The 24,629-nt window shown below is 43.4% G+C and overlaps 1 protein-coding gene across 4 annotated transcripts in view; it reads right to left on the bottom strand.

Annotated features, from left to right (window-relative positions):
• Positions 1–24,629, bottom strand: part of adgrl4 (adhesion G protein-coupled receptor L4) — a 172,462-nt gene that overhangs the window by 9,178 nt on the left and 138,655 nt on the right. For all 4 annotated transcript variants that reach the window (XM_072273311.1, XM_072273314.1, XM_072273313.1 and 1 more), the window contains 2 exons: positions 24,135–24,226; positions 14,353–14,521 (listed from right to left, as the gene is read on the bottom strand). In XM_072273311.1, coding sequence (XP_072129412.1) covers positions 14,353–14,521; positions 24,135–24,226 — 261 coding nt within the window. The remainder of the gene's footprint in view (positions 1–14,352; positions 14,522–24,134; positions 24,227–24,629) is intronic.

The following is a 24,629-nucleotide window of genomic DNA, read 5'->3' as shown; positions in this document are numbered from 1 at the left end:
TTCACTTTCAGGGATCTATGTACTCCGAGACCTCTCTGTTCTGCAACATTCCCTGGAAAAGTTAATGTAATTCTATGTCCAGTTATGCAGCTAAAAAGCAAAGTCAGAGAAATGCAGTATATATATATATTTTTTTTTCTGTTTTGTGATCTCTGGAAATCCATGATCAGCACATCTACAGATGGCTTAATGAAGTGTCTTACAACGTTTAAAATTCCTCTGCAGGATTTTCAACTGGGGTTGGGGTGACTTCCGCTGACGTGGAATAAACAGGACATAATCCAAAGGGAATATTGATAGAATTGATTAAAGGGATAACATCAAAAATGATTGACTGCAGAATTAGTGTGTCATGTACCGATGCATATTGACCTTGCCTCACAGTGGCAGTGAACCCTAATTAGTTATCTCCACACTGCAGCATTGAACGATATGTTGACAAGCTTGGTTAACAGTGACACATTTGTCCCAGTCAATAAAACCATAAACAGCAGCAGAATATATATTAAGCGCCTAAGTCTATCAGGAAATCCTTGCTAAATAAGAACCATAATGAGGTTAGAGGGCTGCCAGAAAGATGATTTCAAATCTATTTACTGTTTAGTGGCATTCTGACCTTTTTCCCCTTAATAATCTTGCCATACACAATTAGCTCAGATTAACTGTCAGCAATTAAACTGCAGGGAGAATTAAACGAGGGCACCACAGTGAGTAGAGCGTCTTGCTCTCAGATCCAGCAGCCCCAGGTTCAATTGTGACCTTGTGTGGAGTTTGCACCTTCTGCCTGTGACTGTACATTTCCTCATGTTTCCTCACACATCCCAGAGGCGTGCAAGTCAGTGGGTTAATTGGTCACTGTACACCCAAAGGCCCCTTAAAGGTTCGAAGATGCTCTTCTGCACACCGTTGCTGTAACGTGTGGTTATATGAGTAACTGACGCCTTCCTGTCAGTTTAAACCAGGTCATTCTCCTCTGATCTCTCTAATTAACAAGGCATTTTCACCCACAGAACTGCTGCCCTTTGGATGTTTTTTGTTTCTTGCACCATTCTCTGTAAATTCTAGAGACTGGTATGCATGAAAACTGCAGGAGATCAACAGTTTCCGAGATACTTAAGCAACCCTGTCTGGCACCAGCGATCATTCCTTGGTTCTGATGTTTGGTCTGAACAACAACTGAACCTCTTGACCATGACTGTACACTTTATGCTTTGAGTTTCTGCCACATGACTGGCTGATTAGGTATTTGCATTAACGAGCAGATGCACAGGTATACCTAATAAAGTGACCACTGAGTGTATGATACCACTAACATGTCAATGAGTAGAGGAATCTTGATTGGGGTGGGGTGGTGGGAGCTGATGTATAAACTGAAAGAATATAACAAGGATAGTGTAAATGACTGCCTATTGGTCAGCAGAGTCTTGATTAAGATTAGATTAGCCTTATTGGTCATGCGTACATCAAAATATGCAGTGAAACGTGTTGTTTGGGTCAACGAACAACACAGTCCAAGGATGTGCTGAGAGCAGCCCGTAAGTACTGCCATGCTTCTAACACCAACACAGCATGCCCACAACTTTACTACCCGTATGTCTTGGAAAGTGGGAGGAATCCAGAGCACCTGGAGGAAACCCATGATATCACGAGGACAACGTACAAACTCCTTGGAGACAGCAACAGGACTTTAATAGGCTCAAAGGCCCAGTTTCTGTGATGTGTGATCCATCAAGAACAGCAACAAAAGGCAGTGTTTCAAGAAGGCTGCACCAATCATGAAAGACCCTGGTCATCCAGGGCAAGCTCTCGTCTCATTACTACCTCAGTCCTTAAATTATTTAAAGACTACTTCCAGCATCATTTGAGAAAGAGACAAAGATTTGTGGCCCTCAAATAAGAAAACAAAATTCACCTCACATTAACGCTGAATGGCTGACCACATACTCCTGTCATTAAGGATCCCCATCAGTTCTACCTGGCTGATGGGGACCTCAAGTGCTGGGAGGTCGCAGGTGACAGTGATCTCCCACCATCCAGAGCAGGTTCCCTTCTCATGAATACAGTCAGGGAGGAGGTACAGGAGCTTAAAGACCCACACTCAGCATTTTAAGAACAGCTTCTTCCCCTCTGACATTGGATTTCTGAATGGACAATGAACCCATGAACACTATCTCACTGTTCATCTTCTACACTTTAATTCTATTTTTATACTGACATTGAATGCAAGGTTATTGCTGTGACACCATGCAACTAGCTGAAGCCAGTGGTAGTCATTTTGTAACAGTAATCATAATAGTGAATTAAATTTCTTGGTAGGACCTTGCTCTCTGTGATTTTAGTAAAGTTACTTGTGTTTAATGACGATTAGAATCAGAATCAGGTTCATTATCACTGACTAATGTGAAATTTGTTGCTAATTGTCAACAGTGCAGAACAGCACATAAAATACTGTAAATTACAATAAGAACTATATACAAAAAATAAAAAGGTCACGTAAAAAGAGAGAAAAAATTGAGGTAGTGTTCATGGGTTCATAAACTGTACTGAAATCTGATGGCTGAGGATAAAAAGCTATTCCTTAAAAGTTGAGTCTGTGTCCTCAGGCTCCTTTATCTCCGCCCCCACAGCCCCCGGAGAGTAGCAATGAGAAGAGGGCATGTTCTGGATGGTGAGAATGCTTAATGATGAATGCCATCTTCTTGAGGCACTGCCTATTGAAGACATCCCCGACGGTGGTAAGGCTATTGTCCATGTTTGCAATCCTCTGCAAGTTCTTCCGAATTTGCGCACTGCTACCTCCATTCCAGATGGCGATGAAGCCAGTCAATGTGCTCTCCACGGTAGAAATTTCTACAGAGGATTCTACTCTGAACTCCATTACTGTAGTAGATGATAGAAAAAAGAACATAAGAGCTAAGAAATAATAGGCCATCTGGCCCATCGAGCCTGTTCCACCATTCAATAAGATCATTGCTGATCTGGCAATGGGCTCATCTCCACCTACCTGCCTTTTCCCCATAACCTTTAATTCCCCTGCTAAGAGGGCTATGTGGTAGGGAAATTCTAGGCAGTTTCTAGAGTAGGTTACATGGACGGCCCAACATTGCATTGTGGTTCAAAGAGTCTGTAATGTGCTGTAGATTTCTATGTTTCTATGCAAAAATCTATCCAAGTTTATCTTAAATGTATTTACTGAGGTAGCCTCCACTGCTTCATTGAGCAGAGAATTCCACAGATTCAACACTCTCTGGAAAAAGCAATTCCTCCTCATCTCCATCCTAAATATATTCCCCTGAATCTTGATGTTATGTCCCCTAGTTCTTGTCTCACCTACCAGTGGAAACAATTTTCCTGCCTCTATCTTATCTATCCCTTTCATAATTTTATATGTTTCTATAAGATCTCCTCTCATTCTTCTGAATTCCAGCGAGTACAGTCCCAGGTGACTCAATCTCTCCTCATAGTCTAACTCCCTCATCTCTGGAATCAACCTGGTGAACCTCTTCTGAACCGCCTCCAAAGCCAGTATATCTTTCCCCAAGTAAGGAGACCAGAACTGCACGCAGTACTCCAGGAGTAGCCTCACCAGTACCCTGTACAGTTGCAGCATAACTTCCCTGCCCTTAAATTTAATCTCTCTAGCAAAAAAAGACCAACATTCCATTTGCCTACTTGATAGCCTGCTGCACCTGCAAACCAATCTTTTGTGATTCATGCACAAGCACTCCCAAGTCCCTCTGCACAGCAGCATGATGCAATTTTTTGTCATTTAAATAATAATCTGCTGTTTCATTTTTCCTTCTAAAGTGGATGATCTTGCATTTATCAACATTGTACTCCATCTACCAGACCCTTGCCCACTCACTTAACCTATCTATATCTCTCTGCAGACTCTCCATATCTTCTGCACAATATGCTTTTCCACTCAATTTAGTCTCATCAGCAAATTTAGGTACAGTACACTCGGTCCCCTCTTCCAGATTGTTAATGTATATCGTGAACAGTTGTAGGCCCAGCACTGACCCCTGCGACACACAGCTCACCACTGACTGCCAATCAGAGTAACATCCATATATCCCAACTCCCTGCTTTCCATTTGTTAACCAATCCTCTATCCATGCTAATACATCACCCCTAACTTTAAGCATCCTTATCTTATGGATAAGTCTTTTATGCGGCATCTTATCAAACGCGTTCTGGAAATCCAAATAAGTGACAGCTATCTGTTCCCCTCTATCCGCTGTGCTTGTTATTTCCTTAAAGAACTGCAGTAAGTTTGTCAAACAGGACCTGCCTTTGCTGAATCCATGCAGCATCAGCCTGATGGGTCCATTTCTTTCCAGAAAACACCTCCCTATCCTAAATTGAAAGTCTGGAACAGCCTCACCTACTCATTAAAATGGAGGAAGACCAGCTGGGAGGAAGTCAGGATGGCAAGAGTCCATGCAGTTGTTAATCATGGACAGCAGGAAAAGTCCTTAACACCACAAACCACTCACTCATTCTTCCCATCTAGTTGCAGACTCTGTGGTTTCTACACAAGTCATCAGAACTGAAATGGAAGTGACTGCCTCAAAGATTATGTTGACAAAGTAGGGTGGCACAGTGGTGTAGCGGTTACTGTCATCGCCTACAGTGCCATCAGTCACCGAACGGGGTTCAATTCCCATCTGTAAGGGCGTTCGTTATATGTTCTCACCTGACGCTGTGGGTTTCTTCAGGGTGTTCTGGTTTTCTCCCACAATCCAATGACATGGTTGGTAGGTTACTTGGTCACATGAGTGTAACTGGGTGGCACTGGCTCCAGTAAAGATTCTTTTACTCTTAGTAACAGGGTGGCAGGGTGGAAATATGTCTCTAGCAAAGGAGATGTAAGCTGCTCCTTCCCTCTGCTAGCCTGCACGTCTCCCTTGGGCAAGGTGTAGCACCTGCTTAGCCTCCCTGATCAGGGTCACATGAAGCCAAGGAAACAGGTGGTGGATGGTTGTATGAGGAGCTGGTGCATATCACAAGTCCTGGTTTATGACCACTAATGCCAGGCAGAAGGCAAATGCAAACCACTTCTGTAGAAAACTTTACCAAGCACAATCATGGTCATGGAAAGACCATGATTGCCCATGTCCTATGAGATGGCACATAAAGAATGAATGAACTCTTATTGATACCTCTGCTGAACCTGTTTCTATACCAGAACTTTTGCCACCCTTATTCCTATTATCAAAAGTAAAGTCCTACACAATCAAAGACTTTCTCGCCTCCTTGTTTCCTTGGTAGAAAGGCAGCTAGTGTAACACTACATCAGCAGTGATCGGAAGATCAGGGGTTCAATTCCCGCTGCTGTCTGTATGGAGTTTGTACATTCTCTCCGTAACTTTGTGGGTTTCCTCTGGGTGTTCCAGTTTCCTCCCACTTAAAAATGTATGCGTTAACGTTGTGGGTATGCTATGTTGGTGCCACAAGTTACTCCTAGCACATCCTAGGACTGTGTTGGTTGTTCGCACATTTCAGTGTATACAGTGCAATACATTGACGTAGATATAATCATTAAAGCTAATCTTAAAGATCTTTATTTTTAATGTATGGATTAATAAAGAGACAGCTCTCTCCCTTTGCTCACATTTTGCCTTTGTAGCAATTTAACCAATATTGTTATTGCACAGGGACATTAACGAGTTTGATGTCAGCGTTGCAAATTCATGTTAGAGGAACGAGGAAGAGAACACAGCTTGCTTTTCCCTATGTGATAGCAGTGAACATCACAAACAAACAAGCAACTAAAACTTTGCTTGTTAGTTTGCGCTATTGATATGAGAGCCTAAGCAATCCCACAGTCCCATAATTCCATGGGTAATAATGCTAATGCACTTTTCTACTGTGAATAGCAGTATAATTAGGAAGCAATTTATTTCCAGTTATAAGTTGGTCATTGGAATATAAAGCAATATGGTAGCATATAATCAAGAAGGTGCTCTGATGCTCTTTACACTACTAATTATACATTGTCATTATTGTTAATGATATTCCAGCTATTTAACAGAGGCAAGGTCTGTAATATATGGGGAAGATATATAAACTGGGAAAAGACGTATGACTGATTTTGTTCAGCACTGAAGTTATGAGCTCACTTTCAAGGGCTCTACAGCTCATGTTCTCAACCTTACTTTCGGGGTGCAATGGTAGCGTAGCTGTTATCGCAATGCTATGACAGCTCGAGGTGTTCTGGAGTCTGGAGTTCAGGTCCGGTGCTGTCTGTAAGGAGCTTGTGCATTCTCCTCGTGAAGCACGTACATTCCCTCCGGATGCTCCAGTTTCCTACCACAGTTCAAAGATGTACCGGCTAGTAAGTCAATTGGTCATTGTAAATTGACCAGTGATTAGGCCAGGGTTCAGTAGGGGAGTTGCTGGGCATTATGGCTCATTGGGCCGGAAGGGCCTGTCCCATACTGTATCTCTAAAGAAGTAGATACATAAATAATTTATTTGTTTTTTTTTTGTAATTGCACAATTTGTCTTCTTATGCATATTGGTTGTTGGTCTGTCTTTGTGCATAGCTTTTCATTGATCCGATTGTGTTTCTTTGCATCGACTGTGATTGCCTGAAAAATGAATCTCAGGATGACATTCACATACTTAGAGAATACAATTACTTTGAACCCTTTGAACTTTTGATACACTGAAAATGGAGCAGGCCACTCAGTCCCTGGTTCTGTTGTTCTAGATGAATGTGCCTGATCACCAGGCCAACATCATATTGAAAATTATGAGGGTTATAGATAGGGTGAGTGCAGGCAGGCTTTTTCCACTGAGCTTTGTGTGAAATTAGATCTAGAGGTCATAGGTTAAGGGTGAAAGGTGAGATATTGAAGGGGAATTTGAGGTGGCGGGGGGGGGGGCTTCTTCACAAAGAGAGTAGTGTGAGTGTGGAATGAGTTGCCAGCAGAAATGTTGGACATGGCTTCGATTGCAGCATTGAAGAGAAGTTTGAATAAGTATATGGATGGGAGAGGTATGGAGGGTTCTGGTCCAGGTGAGGACCTCCTCCTTCTCACCATTGTCTGCTAGTTTTAGAATATTGTACACAGTTGCTGTCACCTACCTTCAGGAAAGGTATCAACAAGCTTCAAAGAATACTAAGAAAATTTACAAGGATATTGCCAGGACTTGAGGGCCTGAGTTATAGGGAAAGCTGAAATAGGTTAGGAGTTTATTCCTTGGATACAGAGGAATAGTGGACTTCAGAAAGGGGGAGCCAAGGGAACGCACACCAGGCCTCATCGCGGGTTCAGCAGCGAGAGGGGTGAGCAATTTAATATTGCTGGGTGTTGGCATCTCTGAAGATCTATCCTGGGCCCAACATATTGATGCAATTATCAGGAAGGTATGTCAGTGGCTATATGTCACTAGGGGTTTGAGATTTGGTATGACACTAAATCTCTACAGATGTACATGGAGAGCATTCTGACTGGTTGTATCACTGTCTGGGATGGAGGGGCCACTGCACAGGATCGGAAAAAGATGCAGAGGGTTGCAAACTGAGCCAACTCCATCATGGGCGCTAGCCACCACGCCGTTGAGGACAGCTTCAAGAGGGCTTCATCCATCATTAACAAACCCCATCGCCTAGGACATGGCCTCTCTCATCTTAGGATCAGCTTCTTCCGTTCCACTATCAGAATTCTGAATGGACAATGAACCACCCCATGAACAGTTCTTCACTGATTTTGTATTACTTATTTAAGTTAATCTGTAATATATATATATTACTGTAATTTACTGGCACAAAATAACAAATTTCATAACATCCATCAGTAATATCAAACCCGATTCTGATTCTGAGAATGAAGAGAGACTTTACAGAGGTGTACAAAATTATGTGAGTAGTAAATAGAGTGAATTCTTGCAGACAACAGGAATTCTGCAGATGCTGGAAACTCAAGCAAGACACATCAAAGTTGCTGGTGAACGCAGCAGGCCAGGCAGCATCTCTAGGAAGAGGTACAGTCGACGTTTCAGGCCGAGACCCTTCGTCAGGACTAACTGAAGGAAGAGCTAGTGGGAAAGTGGGAGAGGGAGGGATGGAGCTAAGAGCTGCGAGTCTGAGTCAAAATGTGGTCGAAAAGTCGAGTCTACATCCGTTATTTATTTATATACACACATTCTTTCTCTCTCTCTCTCCTTTTTCTCCCTCTGTCCCTCTGACTATACCCCTTGCCCATCCTCTGGGTTTTCCCCCCCCTCCCCCTTTTCCTTCTCCCTGAGCCTCCTGTCCCATGATCCTCTCATATCCCTTTTGCCTATCACCTGTCCAGCTCTTGGCTCCATCCCTCCCCCTCCTGCTTGAATTCTTGCAGGCTTTTTTTCCATTCAGGTTGGGTGAGACTAGAGTTAGAGGTCATAGAGTAGGTTTAAACTGGAAGTTGAAATATTCAAGGGGAACCTGGGAAGTAACTACTGCATTCAGAGGGCAGTGTAAGAGTGAAATGAGTGGAAGTGGTGGATGCGGGTTCAATTGTAACATTTAAGGGAAGTTTGGATAGGTACATGGATGAGACCAGATTGGAGGGATATGGTCCCTGGATCGGATTAGGCAGAGGATTAGGTCAGAATGGACTAGATATGCTGAAGGGCCTCTTTCTGTGCTGTTCTACTGTATGACTTTATAACTCCCCCCAGATTCCACTACACACCCACACACAGAAGACAGTTTACAGTGACCGATTATCCTATCAGGATATGGTAAAAGAATCAGAATCATGTTTAATATTACCAGTATATGTCATGAAATTTTTTAAACTTTGCAACAGCAGTACAATGCAATACATGATAATATAGAGAAAAAACTGAATTATAGTAAATATACATAATGGCATCCATTAGTCTTGCGAGACCATGGATCTGCACCTGGAAAGTCTTCAGTCTCCAGGACGCAGGCCTGGGCAAGGTTGTATGGAAGACCAGCAGTTGCCCATGCTGCAAGTCTCCCCTCTCCACCACACCGATGTTGTCCAAGGGAAGGGCATTAGGACCCATACAGCTTGGCACCAGTGCCGTCGCAGAGCAATGTGTGATTAAGTGCCTTGCTCAAGGACACAACATGTTGCCTCGGCTGGGGCTCGAACTCACGACCTTCAGGTCACTAGTCCAATGCCTTAACCACTTGGCCATGTACCCACAGTAAATATACATATATATATTAATAATGATATTAAATTAGTGCAAAAAATAGAAATATGGAAGTAGTGAGGTAGTGTTCATGGGTTCATTATTCATTCAGAAATTGGATGGCAAGGGGGAAGAAGCTGAATCATTGAGTGTGTGCCTCAGGCTTCTGTTCTTCCTTCCTGATTGTAGCAATGAGATGAGGGCATGTCCTAGGTAGTGGGGGACCTTAATGACGGATGCCGCCTTTTCGAAACACTGCTCCTTGAAGGTGTCCGTAAGACTCTAAGAACATAAGATATAGAAGCAGAATTAGGCCATTTGGCCCTTCTTAGTCTGTTCTATTTCATCATGGCTGATCCAATTTTCCTCTCAGCCAATCTCCTGCCTTCTCCACATATCCCTTCATACCCTGATTAATCAAGAATCTATCAATGTCTGCCTTAAATATACAGCTGCTTGTGGCAAAGAATTCCACAGATTCACCACTTTAGCTATAGAAATTCCTCATCTACATTACAAAAGGATGCCCCTCTATTCTGAGGCTGGGTCCTCTGGTCTTAGACTCCCCCACTATAGGAAACATCCTCTCCACATTGACTCTATCAAGGACTTTCACCATTCAATGGGTTTCATGAGGTCATCCCTCATTCTTCTGAATTTCGGTGAGTACAAGCCCACAGAAATCAAATGCTCTTCATATAACAAGCCATCCAATCCAGGAGTCACTTTTGTGAACCTTCTTTAAAATCCTCTCCTGTTTCAGCACATTCTTTCTAAGATAAGGGGCACAAAACTGGTCACAATACTATAATTCTCCCTTCACGTGTGCTTTATAAAGTTTCAAAGTTACTTCCCTGCTTTTATATTCTAGTCCTCTAGAAAATAATGCTAACATTGCATTTGCCTTTCTCAGCACAAAATCCACCTGCAAATTAACCTTTTGAAAATCCTGTATAACAACTCCCAAGTCCCTATGCACTTCAGATTTTTGTGTTTTCTTTCCATTTAGAAAATAGACAAACCTTCTGTTTCTTCCACCAAGGTACATGACCATACATTTCCTGACACTGTATTCCATCTGCCACTTCTTTCCCCATTCTCCTAATTTGTCCAACTCCTTTTGTAGCCTGTCTACTTCCTCAAAACTACCTGCCCCTCCACTAATTATCATTGCAACAAAGCCATCAATTCTATTATCTGAATCATTGACATATAACCTAAAAAGAATCAGTCCCAACATAGACTCCTGTGGAACACCACTAGTCACCAGCAGCCAACCAGCAAAGGTTCCCTTTATTCCCACTCTTTGCCTCCTGCCAATCATTCACTGCTTTATTCATGCCAGAAACTTTCTTGTAATACCATTGGCTTGAGCTTGTTAAGAAGCCTCACGTGTGGCACTTTGTCAAAGGCCTTCTGAAAATCCAAGCACACAACATCACTGATACTTCTTTGTCTATCCTGCTTGTTCTTCAAAGAATTCTAGCAGATCTGTCAGGATAGATTTTCCCTTGAGGAAATCATGCTGACTATGGCCTGTCTTAACATGCGCCTTCAAGTACCCTGAGACTTTATCCTTAGTAATCGACTCCAACATCTTCTCAACCACTGAGATCACGCTAACTGGCCTATAGTTCCTTTTCTTCTTCCTCTCTCCCTTCTTGAAGAGTGGAGTGACATTTGCAATTTTCCAGTCTTCTGGAACATTTCCAGAATTGAGTAATTCTTGAAAGATCATTAGTAATGCCGCCATGATTTCTTCAGCCACCTCTTTCAGAACCCTGGGGTGAACACCATCTGGCCCAGGTGACTTAACTACCTTCAGACATTTCAGTTTCCCAAGAACCTATTCTCTAGTAATGGTTCCTTCACACAATTCATGCCCCCTGACACCTAGAACTTCTGCCATACTGCTAGTCTTCCATTTTGAAGACTGATGCAAAATACTAATTCAGTTCATCTGCTATTTCCTTGTTCCTATTACTACCTCTCCAGCATCATTTTCCAGTGGTCCGATATCTACCCTCACCTCTCTTTTACATTAATATATGTGAAGAAACTCTTGGCATGCTGTTTAATATTACTGGCTAGCTTACTTTCCTATTCCATCTCTACCTTGTTAATTATTTTTTAGTTGCCTTCTGTTGGCTTTTAAAAGCTGCCCAATTCTCAAACTTCCCATTAATTTTTGCTCTATTATATGCCCTCCCTTTGGCTTTTACAAACGTACATTGTCTTTGCCTTATCTTATTAGCCATGGTTGTGTCATCTTGTCTTTGGAATACTTCATCTTCTTTGGGATATCTATATCCTATGCCTTCTGAATTGCTTCCAGAAATACTAGCCATTGCTGCTCTGCCATCATCCTTGCCAGTATTCTTTTCCAATCAATTCTGGCCAACTCCTCTCACATGCCTCTGTAATTTCCTTTACTCCACTGTAATACTGATGCACCTGACCTTAGTTTCTGCTTGTCAGATCTCAGGGGAATTCGATTATATTATGGTCACTTTCCCCAAAGGGTTCTTTTACCTTAAGCTCTCTAATCAATTCAGTTTCATTGCACAACACCTAATCCACAATAGCTGTTCCCATCATGGCTCAACTATGAGCTGCTCTAAAAATCTATCTTGTAGGCATTCTGGAAATTCCCCCTCTTGGAATCCAGCACCAACCTGATTTTCCCAATCTACCTGCATATTGAAATCCCCCGTGACTACTGTAGCATTGCCCTTTTGGCATGCATTTTCTATTTCCTGTTGTAATATGTAGGCCACATCCTTACTACTATTTGGGGGTCTGTATATAATTCCCATCAGGGTCTTTTTACCCTCGCAGTTCCTTAGTTCTGTCCACACTGATTCATCTCCTTCCTTCTGACTCTATGTCACCTGTTTCTTATGATTTGATTTCATTTTTTGACCAATAGGTCAATTCTCCCCCCCCCCCCCACCCCTTGCTTTCTGCCTGTTCTTTCAATCCAATGTGCATCCTTGGACATTAAACTCCCAGCAATATTCTTCTTTCAGCCACGATTCGGTGATGCCTACAACAGCATACACGCCAATCTGTAGCTGTGTTACAAGTCACCTACTTTATTCCCTACACTGTGCGCATTCAAATATAACACCTTCAGTTCTGTATTTGCCCTTTTTGTTTTGTTTTCCTTTTACGTTGCAACTCATCCTGTTGACTGCAGTTTTGCCCTATCAACAGTCACTCTTCACTACACAATGCCTCTGTTTGTAAACCAGCTACCTCATCTTCAGCACTGTTATCCACCTTTCCTACAATACTTCCTACATTGGAATATACGCTGCTGATGACACTGGTCGCAGCATGCTCAGCCTTTTGATTCCTAACTTTGTCTGAGGATCTACTAACATCTGCCTCCACAACCTCTCCATCAACTGTTCTGGCACTCCGGTTCCCACCCCCGTGCAACTCTAGTTTGAACCCCACAGTGCAGTATCTTTGTGCTAAGATATCAGTCCCCCTCCATTTCAGATGCAAACTGTCCCTTCCATCCAGGTCAAACCTTCCCTGGAAGAGTGCCCAATGATACAGAAACCTTTCACCATCCCTCCTACACCAACTCCTTAACCACGTATTAAGCTGTAAAATTTTCTTAGATATAGCCTCACTAGCACGTGGCACAGGTAGCAATCCTGAGATCACAATTTAACACCTTACTCCCTCTACTCTGTGTGCAGAACCTCATCACTCATGACATTGGTACCTACATGGTCCATGACTTTTGGCTGTTCACTCTCCCACTTAGGAATACTGAGGGCATGATCCAAGATATCCCAGACACTGGTACCTGGGAGGTAATATACCATCTGGGAATCTTGTTCTTGCCCACAGAACCCCCTGTCCATTCTACTAACTAACGAATCTGCTATCACCACAGTGTGCCTATTCTCCCCACTTCCCTCCGGAGTCACAATGCCAGACTCAGTACCAAAGTCCCGACCACTGTGACTTTCCTCTGTTACGTCATCCTCCCTGACAGTATCCAAAGTGATATATCTGTTGTAGGGGGAGACGGCCACAGGTGTACTCTGCACTAGCTCCTTAACCCCTTTCTGCTTTCTGACTGTCACCCATTTTCCTTTGTCCTGCACCTTGGGTGTAACTACCTCTCTATATGACCTATCTATCACCCCCTCAGCCTCCCGAATGATCTGGAGTTCATCCAGTTCAACTTCTTAACGTGGTTTGTTAGAATCTGCAGCTGGATGCATGTCTTGCAGTTGTAGTCGTCAGGGACACTGGAGGTCTCCCTGCCTTCCCACATCCCACAAGAGGAGCATTCCAGTATCCTGCCTGGTATCTCTACTGTCCTAACTGAGTAACATAAAGAAGTGAAGGAGAAAAAGAAACTTAATCTTGAGTTACACACATAAAAGTTGCTGGTGGACGCAGCAGGCCAGGCAGCATCTATAGGAAGAGTAACGTCGACTGTACCTCTTCCTAGAGATGCTGCCTGGCCTTCTGCGTTCACCTTTTATGTGTGTTGCTTGAAATTCCAGCGTCTGCAGATTTCCTCGTGTTTGGTAAATCTTGAGCTCTTCTTTTTTTGCTTTCTTAGACTGAAGCCTTTCTTTGCTGAAGCCTTGAAGAGCTAAAGCCTCAAGATCACCACTCTGGCTTTGTCCACTGAGATGACAGCCACTATAATGATGGCCTGGATATTAAGGCAGCTGGTGCCTGTGATGGAGCTGACTAAGTTTACAACCCTCTGCAGCTTACTTTGATCCTGTACAATAACACCCCATTCCCCATGCCAGACAATGATGCAACCAGTTAGAAAGCTCTCCATGGTATATCTGTGGAAATTTTCAAGTGCTTTAGGTGACATTTGGGATCTCCTCAAACTCCTAATGAAAAACAGCCACCGCCTTAAAGTTGTGTCGCTATGTTGGGTACAGGTTAGGACCTCAGAGATATTGACACCCAGGAACTTGTAATTGCTCACTCTCTACTTCTGATCTCTCTATGAGGACTGGTGTGCGCTCCCTCATCTTTCCTTCTCTGAGGTCCACAATCAGATCTTTGAAGACTGAAACCTCTGGAAGAAACTCATGCACAATCTATATGGACAGCACCTGAAATCAGGAATGAACTTGAGCAGCTAGAACTCGGCCGCTCCAGCGGTTCATGCTCTCATTCTTAGGTGACACTTACTTTCTTTGACAGGATGCAGAGAAATATGAAGATGAACATCCCTTGGAATGCATTGGAAATGGTGAATAGATACGCTGTCACCATGGTTCCCTTGACAATGTGCAACACCCCGAAAGTCCAGGTAGCACCAAGGAGGAAGAGAAGGGCCAGGGCACCACGAGCACAAGACCTGAAAAACAGGGTGAGAGTACATTAATTCACCAGCCATGCAGAGCTAGGGCACCCAAACAGACCTACATCTGAGGACCAGACTCATCTCAAGAGGGCCAGCCCCACCTGAAGAGGACCATACCAGTCTGAGGAGGTCCAGTCCCATCCCAGGAGGTCCAGTCGCATCTCAGGAGGACCAATCCCATCTCAGGTCCATCTATCTCAGGAGGTCCATCTGGTCCTCCTGAGATAGAGAATGCCTGAGTATAGCTGTTTAACATGGGGAGGCTGATGTACAGGAGGCCATCACATGGTCCTTGACAGATTGGGGTCAGGGTCCAGTGACATGGAATACAAGATGACTGAGGACCCTTCACTGCTGCAGCCTTCCTCCGCCTTCACTGGCATTGCGATGTGTCATCATCTTCTGCCAGCTCCACCATTGATCTCAGCAGGGCAGGCAGCATCTATGGAAATGAATAGATAGTCTATATGTTGGGCCTAAACTTTTCTTCAGGACAAAGAAGAAAAGGGTAAGATGCTGGAATAAAAAGGTGATTTTCGTGAAATTTGTTATTGCGCACAGCAGTACAGTGCAATACATAATAATAAAAATATTCTGTAAGTTACAATAAGAAATATAAATAAATAAACAAGTGGGGTAAAAGGAGAGCAGAATAGTAAGGTAGTGTTCGGAAATCTGATAGCAGAAGGGAAGAAATTCTCACTGAAATTTTGAGTATGAGTCTTCAGGTTCCTGTACCTCTTCCCTGATGGTAGAAATCAGAAGAAGGCACGTTCTGGGTATTGGGAGATCACTCTCACCTGTGACTTCCCACCACTTTAGATCCCCGTAAAACAGGCGGTACTGGTGGGATCCTTAATGATGGAAATATGTGGTTAACCATTGAAGATAAACATGAGGTGAATTTTTCTTACTTATCTGAGCATAGTGAATCTTTGAGTCTTTCTCAAACAATGATAGAAATAGTTCTTTAAAGTTTTCAATAGATCAATAGACAATAGGTGCTGGAGTAGGCCATTCAGCCATTCGAGCCAGCACCACCATTCACTGTGATCATGGCTGATCATCCACAATCCTGCCTTCTCCCCATATCCCTTCACTTGGCTATCTTTAAGAGCTCTAACTAACTCTTTTTTGAAAGAATCCAGAGAATTAGCCTCCACTGCCTTCTGAGGCAGAGCATTCCACAGAACCACAACCCTCTGTATGAAAAAGTCTTTCCTCAACTCCGTCCTAAGTTGCCTACCCCTTACTCTTAAACTGTGGCCTCTGGTTCTGGACTCCCCCAACATCAGGAACATGTTTCCTGCCTCTAGCGTTTCCAATCCCTTAATAATCTTATATGTTTTAATCAGATCCCTTCTCATCCTTCTAAATTCCAGTGTATACAACCCCAGTCGCTCCAATCTTTCAACATATGAAAAAGCTTTAAAACCAAGGTAGTAATGAGAAGGGGGCATGTCCAGGTGGTGAGGGTCCTTAATGATGGTCAATTCTTGATAAGGTTGAAGGTTACCACAAATGAAGACCACAATGAAATTAGGCAGGATCTCTTTGAATGGCAGAACAGGCAAGAGGGACTGACTGGTGTGTTCATACTGCTGATTTATGCATATGTTTGTATGTGTTTAGCTCATCACTGCCTGTGGGAGCTTGCTTGAGGATCCAAATGGCCTATTCCTGCTCCATTTTCTTCTGTCGCAGTTGTACATATCTTGCCGCTGCATTCCCTCCATTACAACTAAATATCTCATCAGCTGTAAAGTGCTCTGGGACACCCTTGCACTCCTGAAGATGTTTGAGTGTCTGTGGTTTTCTCTTTGTCACTGCTCCGAGTTAGCTTGCTGTCATATTTTCTTCATCATTCCCTCAGGAGAACCTTCTGCTCACCTTGCCTGTTCCTGGTTTTCAGAGTCATAGCAAGAGTCACCGCACTGACGCAGTCCCTTCAGCCCATTGAGTCTATGCTGACCGTCAGCCAGGTAGCCTTCCAGGTTCTACCCCTCACCTAAACACTAAAGACACTAAATTCGAGTTTATTGTCATACCTCCTGGGAGGGGGGAGAAGATGGTGGCGCGACAACAGCGTGTGTGACCACTTCGGTGGTGATGTCTGTTATCTGTCAAGTAGGGGACCGTGCACAATCCTGATTTGATGGAGACAGACGTGAGAGTATGGAGGAACATCTGGAAAACTTCTGAAATGTCTGCTTTGCTGCTGCTGCTACTGTGTGGTAACCAGAATCTCCGGAGCTGAGGGCCTCGAAATCCTCGGCTTTGTGTGTTTCAGCGGCCAGGGAGAGGTCGAAGGCGCTCGGCAGAGGATGGCGCTCGGGAGGCTGTATCGGAAGGCTGCTCGGAAGCTCGGAGTTTTCGGACGGATGGACTCAGTGCTGGCTGTGGTCCGGTGTTTTCAAGGTATCGGCAAGTTGACGGTGCCTGGAGGTTTATTGCAGAGTTTCTCCCTTTTGCTGCCGTTATCAGGGACTCGGAAGACGATCAACTCGGGACTTTGAGACTTTTTTTTACTGTGCCTATGATCTGTTCTTCATCAAATTATGGTATTGTTTTGCACTGCTGTAACTATATGTTATAATTATGTGGTTCTGTCAGTGTTAATCTTTGGTCTGTCCTGTTTTCTGTGATATCACTCCGGAGAAATATTGTATCATTTCTTAATGCATGCATGCATTTCTAAATGACAATAAAAGAGGACTGAGTGTTCTCATAATGATAATGTAAGAGTAGGTGTGTGTACAAGTGCAGTGAAAAACCTACTTGCAGCAGCATCACATAAGCAGTATTCACAAAAAAAACATAAGTGAACCAAATTTTACAAGAAAGAACACTATTAGAACAATAAAAGCATATCCTCTGTAGTGCAAAGTGATCATGTTACTGCTGTACTGAGGTAATTAGAGTTGTACAGGTTGTTTCAATAATCAAATGTTGGAAGGGAAATAGCTGCTCCTGAACCTGGTGGTGTGGGACTTCAGACTTCTGCAGTGTAGTTTTTAAAGTACATTTATTATTAAAGTATGTATGCGTTATACAACCCTGAGATTTGTCTTCCCACAGACATCCACAGAACAAAGCAGCCAGTTAATTGACTGAACTGTACATTTCTGGAATAAAAAAAATTATTTCGAGATGCAGCAAGGACCAGGCACATTTGGGCCCACCACCCAGCAACCCACCTATTTTAAAGGCATCCGTTAGTCTTGCGAGACCATGGATCTGCAGCTGGAAAGTCTTCACTCTCCAGGGCGCAGGCCTGGGCAAGGTTGTACGGAAGACAAGCAGTTGCCCATGCTGCAAGTCTCCCCTCTCCATGACACCGATGTTGTCCAAGGGAAGGGCATTAGGACCCATACAGCTTGGTCCTAATGGTCCATACAGAGCAATGTGTGTGATTAAGTGCCTTGCTCAAGGACACAACACGTTGTCTCGGCTGGTGCTCGAACTCACGACCTTCAGATCGCTAGTCGAACGCCTTAACCACTTGGCCACATGCCCACCTATTTAACACTAGGCTAATCACAGGGCAATTACAATGACCAATTAACCTACTACCCAGTATGCCTTTGGATTGTGGGAGGAAACCAAATCACCAGAGGAAACCCATATGTTCCCGGGAAAGACATACAAACACCTTACAGAGGACAGCAGAATTGAAGTCTGAACTCTGATGGCCCGAGCTGGAAAAGCATCACACTAACTGCTTCACTATCATGGCGCCTCCATGTGTGAGTGATTGAATATGTGGAGAGGATGTTTCAATAGACAATAGACAATAGGTGCAGGAGTAGACCATTCAGCCCTTCGAGCTAGCACCACCATTCACTGTGATCATGGCTGATCATCCACAATCAGTATCCAGTTCCTGTCTTATCCCCATAACCTTTGATTCCGCTATCTTTAAGAGCCCTATCCATCTCTTTGTTGAAAGCATCCAGAGACTTGGCCTCCACTGCATTCTGGGGCAGAGCATTCCACATATCCACCACTCTCTGGGAGAGTATAGTTTTCTATAGTGGGGAGACTAGGACCAGAGGGCACAGCTCAGAATACAAAGGCATCACTTTAGAACAGAGATGAGGAGGAATTTCTGGTGCTAGGGGGTGGTGAATCTCTGGAATTCATTACCACAGATGGCTTTGGAGGCCAAGTCATTGGGTATATTTAAAGTGGAGGCTAATATGTTCTTTATTAGTAAGGATGTTAAAGTTTACAGGGAGAAGGCAGGAGAATGCACTTGAGAATGATAATACAGTAGTGGAGTAGACTTGATATGTCAAATGATCTAGTTCTGCTCCTATGCCTTATGGTCTTATGAATCAGGAGTGCCAGGAGAAAAGCCTGCAGTCATAGGGGAGGTTGTACTAAATCTGATAGTGTCATTGGTGAGAATTGAATCTGGGTCTCTGATGTTATGAAGCCGTCGCCCAACCATCAATTACTGGAAGTTCAAGAAATCAATGTTCATGCCGTCAGTATGGAGCCTACCCAAACGGATTATAAGGTGATGTTCCTCCACCCTGATTGTGGCCTCATTGCAGCAGTATAGGAGGCCATAGATTGACATATCGGAATGGGAATGGGAAGTGGAATTAAAATGGGGCACAAATATCAATTTCTCAAATTTTTAGAGATTGCCCCCTCCTCCTTCACCATTCCCCATTCCCTTTTCCTTCACTCACTTCATCTCCTTACCCGACCATCACCTCCCTCTGGTGCTCCTCCCCCTTCCCTTCCTTTCATGGTCTTCTATCAGATTCCCCCTTCTCCAGCTTATACATCTCCCAACTTTATACATCTCCCGCTCCCCTCTCCCAGTTTCACCTATCACCTGCCACCTTGTACTTCTTCCTCCCCTCCCCCCACCTTCTTACTCTGACTTCTCCACTTCCTTTGCAGCTCTGATGAAGGGTCTCAGGCCGAAACATCGACTCTTTACTCTTTCCCACGGATGCTGCCTGGCCTGATGAGTTCCTCCAGCATTTTGTGTGTGCTTCATGTTTGTATTTGCAGTTGCCTTTTGCACACTGGTTCAACACCCATGTTGGTGCAGTCTCTCATTGATTCCATTATGGTTATTATTCTATGGATTTATTGAGTATGCCCGCAAGAAAATGCATCGCAGGGTTGTATCTGGTGACATATATGTACTTCGATAATAAATTTACTTTACACTTTGAAAAGTATGCAGACATGCTCGAGTGGTTCAGTTCAGACCAAACATCAGAATGTGGAAGAAATGTGACCGAAGTCACTTTAACTGTGGAATAATTTCTGGTGTCAGATGGAGTGTTCGAGTATCTCAGAAGTTTCCTGGGATTTTCACGCTCAACAGTCTCTTGAGTTTACAGAGAACAGTGCAAAAGAAAAAAAAGATCCAGTCAGCGGCAATTTTATTGCTGAAAATGCCTTGTTAATGAGAGAGGTCAGAGGAGAATGGCCAGACTGGTTCAAGTTGACAGGAAGATGACAGTAATTCAAATAACTACTTGCTACAACAGTGGTGTGCAGAAGAGCACCACTGAATACACAAAATATCAAACCTCGAAGTGGATGGGCTACAGCAGCAAAAATCCCCAAACATACACTTGGTGGTCACTTTATTAGTTACTGAAGGTACCTAATACAATGGCACTGAATGTATCTTCAATCCATTCTCCAGCTGCCTGCATACTTACAAGGTGGGTTTAGTTGAATTACACAGTGTCACTTGGAGCGTAGAGGCAATTCATCACTGGGGAATAATTAGCTTTCAGTGTTAGTAGAGCTGTGTCATTGTTCCCTTTGGAAGCCAGTGTATATTACTGGGAGTGAAGGGAAAAAGCCAATTGTTGACTTTGCGTTTTCAGGGACAATCCCTTCCTGATCCTGACGTCGGAGGATATGCCTTTGATGAGATTTAAAAAGTGCTTGTGCAGCACGACAGGGTTGGGCAAACTGGAAACTTTGGTAACTAGGGGCCACAGCAGTGTAGCAGTTAGTACGACCCTATTACAGAGCATTCTGGAGTTTGGAGCTCAATTCTAGTGCCATCCACAAGGAGTTTGTATGTTCTCCCTGTGACTGCGTGGGTTGTCTCCAGATGCACTGGTTTCTCCCACAGTCCAAAGATTGGCCATTCAAATTGTCCTGTGATTAGGCTAGTGTTAAATAGGTGGGTTGCTGGACGGTAAGGTTCATGGGGCTGGAAGGGCCTGTTCTGTACTGTATCTCTGAAGGAGCCTTACCCCTTTCCAATGCAACGATCGGCTGCTTCACGTCAGATTCAATAGTTAAATGTAAAGATTGGCTTTACTTGAGACAACTACAATACACTGAAATACACAATGCACCATTTGCATCAATGACTAACACTGTCTGAGCATGTGTGCAGAGGCAGCCTGTGGTTTCGACACAAACCTTGCGAGCCTACAACTTACCAACCCCAACCTTTATGTCTTTGGAATGTGGGAGGAAACCCACATGGTCACACAGAGAAGATACAAATTCCTTTCCAACAATGGCAGGAATTCAAGTTCAAGTTTATTGTCATTCAACAAAACACATAAATAAGACATCATTCCTCTGGGGTCAAGATGCAAAACACATTTATTCAGCCACAGACACAACTGAACCCAGAATTGAAACCTGATCAGTGATCAATAGCACTGTAACCCATTGTGCTAACCACTACACTACCAAACTCCCTCTGAACTAAGCTGAAGCATTTCCATGAGTTGAGGTGATGCTGTCCTTTGTGTTGGTCCCTCCATTTCTGAATCGTCACAGCCACCTATTGTCTTCGATTGTCTATTCCTTGAACCACTGCCTATTGAACAGTGAAGCTGGGAATCCACACCATCCAAGCACCACGTTACTGCTTTGTAGATTAAATTCTAATACACTTTCCTCATTGTCTTATGAAAGAATCGTCTTTATTACATACAGACTCACACTATGCAATATTACGAGACTTCTTATTGACTACCCACTAACAAACCACACTATTTGTTAAACCATAAAGTCAACCTCTCACAATATGCGACTACACTATCTATTGAAATTTGGGAATAAACCAGATACTGTATTATGGAGCCACCCTGTCTATTGTGCTAATTAATGTACTTGTCTATTCATCTTCATGCTGTGACCTGGTTTACATGTTGTGCAGACCTTGAAGTGATGGAGGCTGAGGGGTAATCTGATAGAGGTTTATAAAATTATGAGAAGCATAGACAGAGTAGATAGACAATATATATTTCCAAGGGTTGAAATGTTTAATACTAGAGGCATGCATTCAAGATGACATAGGGTAATTTCAAAGATGTGAGGGGCAAGTTGCTTCTTTGCACCGAGATTGATGGGTGCCTGGAAAATGCTATGCCTGGAGTGGTGGTAGAGGCAGATATTGTCTCACCAGGGTTATTTTTTTAAAAGAGAAAAAATTGCTTTTCATTTAGTAGGTGGATTGTATTTTCTCAGGTATGCAGATTTCCTTGGATTGTTTACCTTTTCTGTCCAATTGTTTGTTTTTGGACTGGCTCTGGTTGTTCACTTTGTGTTGCAGGTGTCTCATTTGTGATCATGGGGATTGTTAAACTCTCTTTGTATTTATCACTTTGATTCAGTTTGGGGTAATTCAACTAACACGGGATTTTCAATGTTTTGTACTGTTAGTTGTTGTTTTTGGGGATTATTACTTCGTCTGCACACGTGGGCATCTGATTGGTCCTGAATTCCTATGTGCTCCAGGGTGTATTTCGGGGGGTCGGGGGGCTTGTCAACACCTCTTCACTTGGTCATTGTGGATCCTTGTCTGGTGAAACTCTGTTCTTCTGTGTATCGTGGGTGAGGGTTCGGAGAAGATTCACTAGAATGATTCCAGGAATGAAAGGGTTACCGTATGAGGAACATCTGGCAGCTCTTGGACTGTATTCCCTGGAGTTCAGGAGAATGAGGGGGGATCTCATAGAAACACCACACCAAATGTTAAAAGGCCTGAACAGATTAGATAGGGCGAAGTTATTTCCCATGGTAGGGGATTCTAGGACAAGAGGGCACGATTTCAGGATTGAAGGATGTCCTTTTAGAACTGAGGTGTGGAGAAATTACTTTAGTCAGGGGGTGGTAAATCTGTGGAATTTGTTGCCACGTGCGGCTATGGAGTCATTGGGTGTATTTAAGGCAGAGATAGATAGGTTCTTGATTAGCCAGGGCATCAAAGGGTATGGGGAAAAGGGAGGGGAGTGGGGATGACTGGATGAAATGGATCAGCCCATGATTGAATGGTGGGGCAGACTCGATGGGCCGAATGGCCTCCTTCTGCTCCTAAATCTTATGGTCTTATGATTTCAGTTCTTCCAGATTCTGTATAGCATGCCTGAGTTCATTTTAGTTTTGCTGGTTAATTTCTGTAACAAATCTGTGGTTTTGTTTGATTTGCTGAAGTATCTGTGATACATGCACTCGAGTTTGCTAGTGACTCTGACAGATACATTTGGGACTTTTAAGAGGTATTTAGGTAGGCACACATTTGTGAGGAAAATGGAAGGATATGGACATTGTGTAGGCAGAAGGGATTAGTTTAGTTGTCCATTTGATTACTAATTTAATTGGTTTGGCACAACATTGTGGGCTGCAGGGCCTGTTCCTCTGCTGTACTGGTCTATGATCTATGTTCTATATACACACAGGAAAAAGAAGCCAGATGCTTTTTCCAATGTTATGATAATCTCTGAAGTTGGGTGCTTGTTATTCTGCTGAACACTGTGGGCATGCTATGTTGGTCCTGAAATGTGAGCTGATACTTGTGGGCTGCCTCCAGCACACTCTCAGATTATGTTAGGCGTTAATGCCAACGATGCACTTCACTCAAACATGAGGAAATCTGCAGATGCTGGAAATTCAAGCAACACACACAAAGTGCTGGTGGAACGCAGCAGGCCAGGCAGCGTGTACAGGAAGAAGTACAGTCGACATTTCGGGCTGAGAGCCAGCATTTCGTGCGTGATGCATTTCACTGTATGTTTTGATGCACATGTGATAAATAATAAAAAGGTCTAAATCAAATCTAATTTTCACCTACCAAATATTAAAAGCTGTAGGTAGAGTGGTCGTGGAGAGGATGTTTCCAGTAGTGAGTGAGTCAAGAACCAGAGGGCACAGCCTCAGAATACAAGGACATCCCCTTTAGAACAGAGGTGAGGAGGAGTTTCTTTAGCCAGAGGGTGGTGAATCTGTTGAATTCATTGCCACGGATGGCTGTGGAGGCCAAGTCACTGAGTATATTTAAAGTGGAGGCTGATAGGTTCATGATTAGTCAGGGCGTCAAAAGTTATGGGGAGATTGGGGTTGAAGTGGGAAAATATATCAGGCGTTACGGAATGGCGGGGAAGACTCGATGGGCCAAGTGGTCCAGATCTGCACCTATGTATTATGTTCAAAGTAAGCTTATTATCAAAGTATGTATACCATCTTCAACCTTAAAGTTCATTTTCTTGCAGGCACCCACAGGAAAACAAAAAAATATAATAGAATCCACTAAAAAACACATAAAATAGAATAATTGAAAATTGAATGTAAATGGAGATTTTTTTGACTTTAAACTTACCTAATATTTTCATAGCAGCTCACTTCTGGTTTTAACATGGAAGTGTGCCGGAACACCTTGTAAATAATGACTCCAAACGCCAGGAGATTGACCTGGAAAATAAGCAAGGATGGACGTGGTTAGGCAAATGACTGGGAGTGGGCTAAAGGTGTGAGAGACAAAGGCTCAGACAAGGAAGAGGGGGATGGTTTGGAGCAGCACAAATAGGAAGCAGGATTGTGAAAGGCAGAGAGAAAAACTTTACATCTGTGGTTGTGTGGTTAAGCACAGCTCTAACACTGTTTTCAAGTTTGCTGGATAACAATACTGTTGTGGGCCGAATCAATGGTGGTGATGAATCAGCATGCAGGAGAGAGACTGAGAATTAGGCTGTGTGGTGTCACAACACCAACTTCTTACTCAGTGTCAGCAAGACAAAGGAACTGACTGTAGACCTCAGGAGAGGGAAGCCAGTCCTCATCGGAGGACTAGAGGTGGAGAGGGTTAGCAACTTTA

Source organism: Mobula birostris, chromosome 12 (genome assembly GCF_030028105.1).
Source record: "Mobula birostris isolate sMobBir1 chromosome 12, sMobBir1.hap1, whole genome shotgun sequence".
In the NCBI taxonomy this organism is placed as follows: domain Eukaryota; kingdom Metazoa; phylum Chordata; class Chondrichthyes; order Myliobatiformes; family Myliobatidae; genus Mobula; species Mobula birostris.
This window is presented reverse-complemented; position numbering and strand designations above follow the sequence as displayed.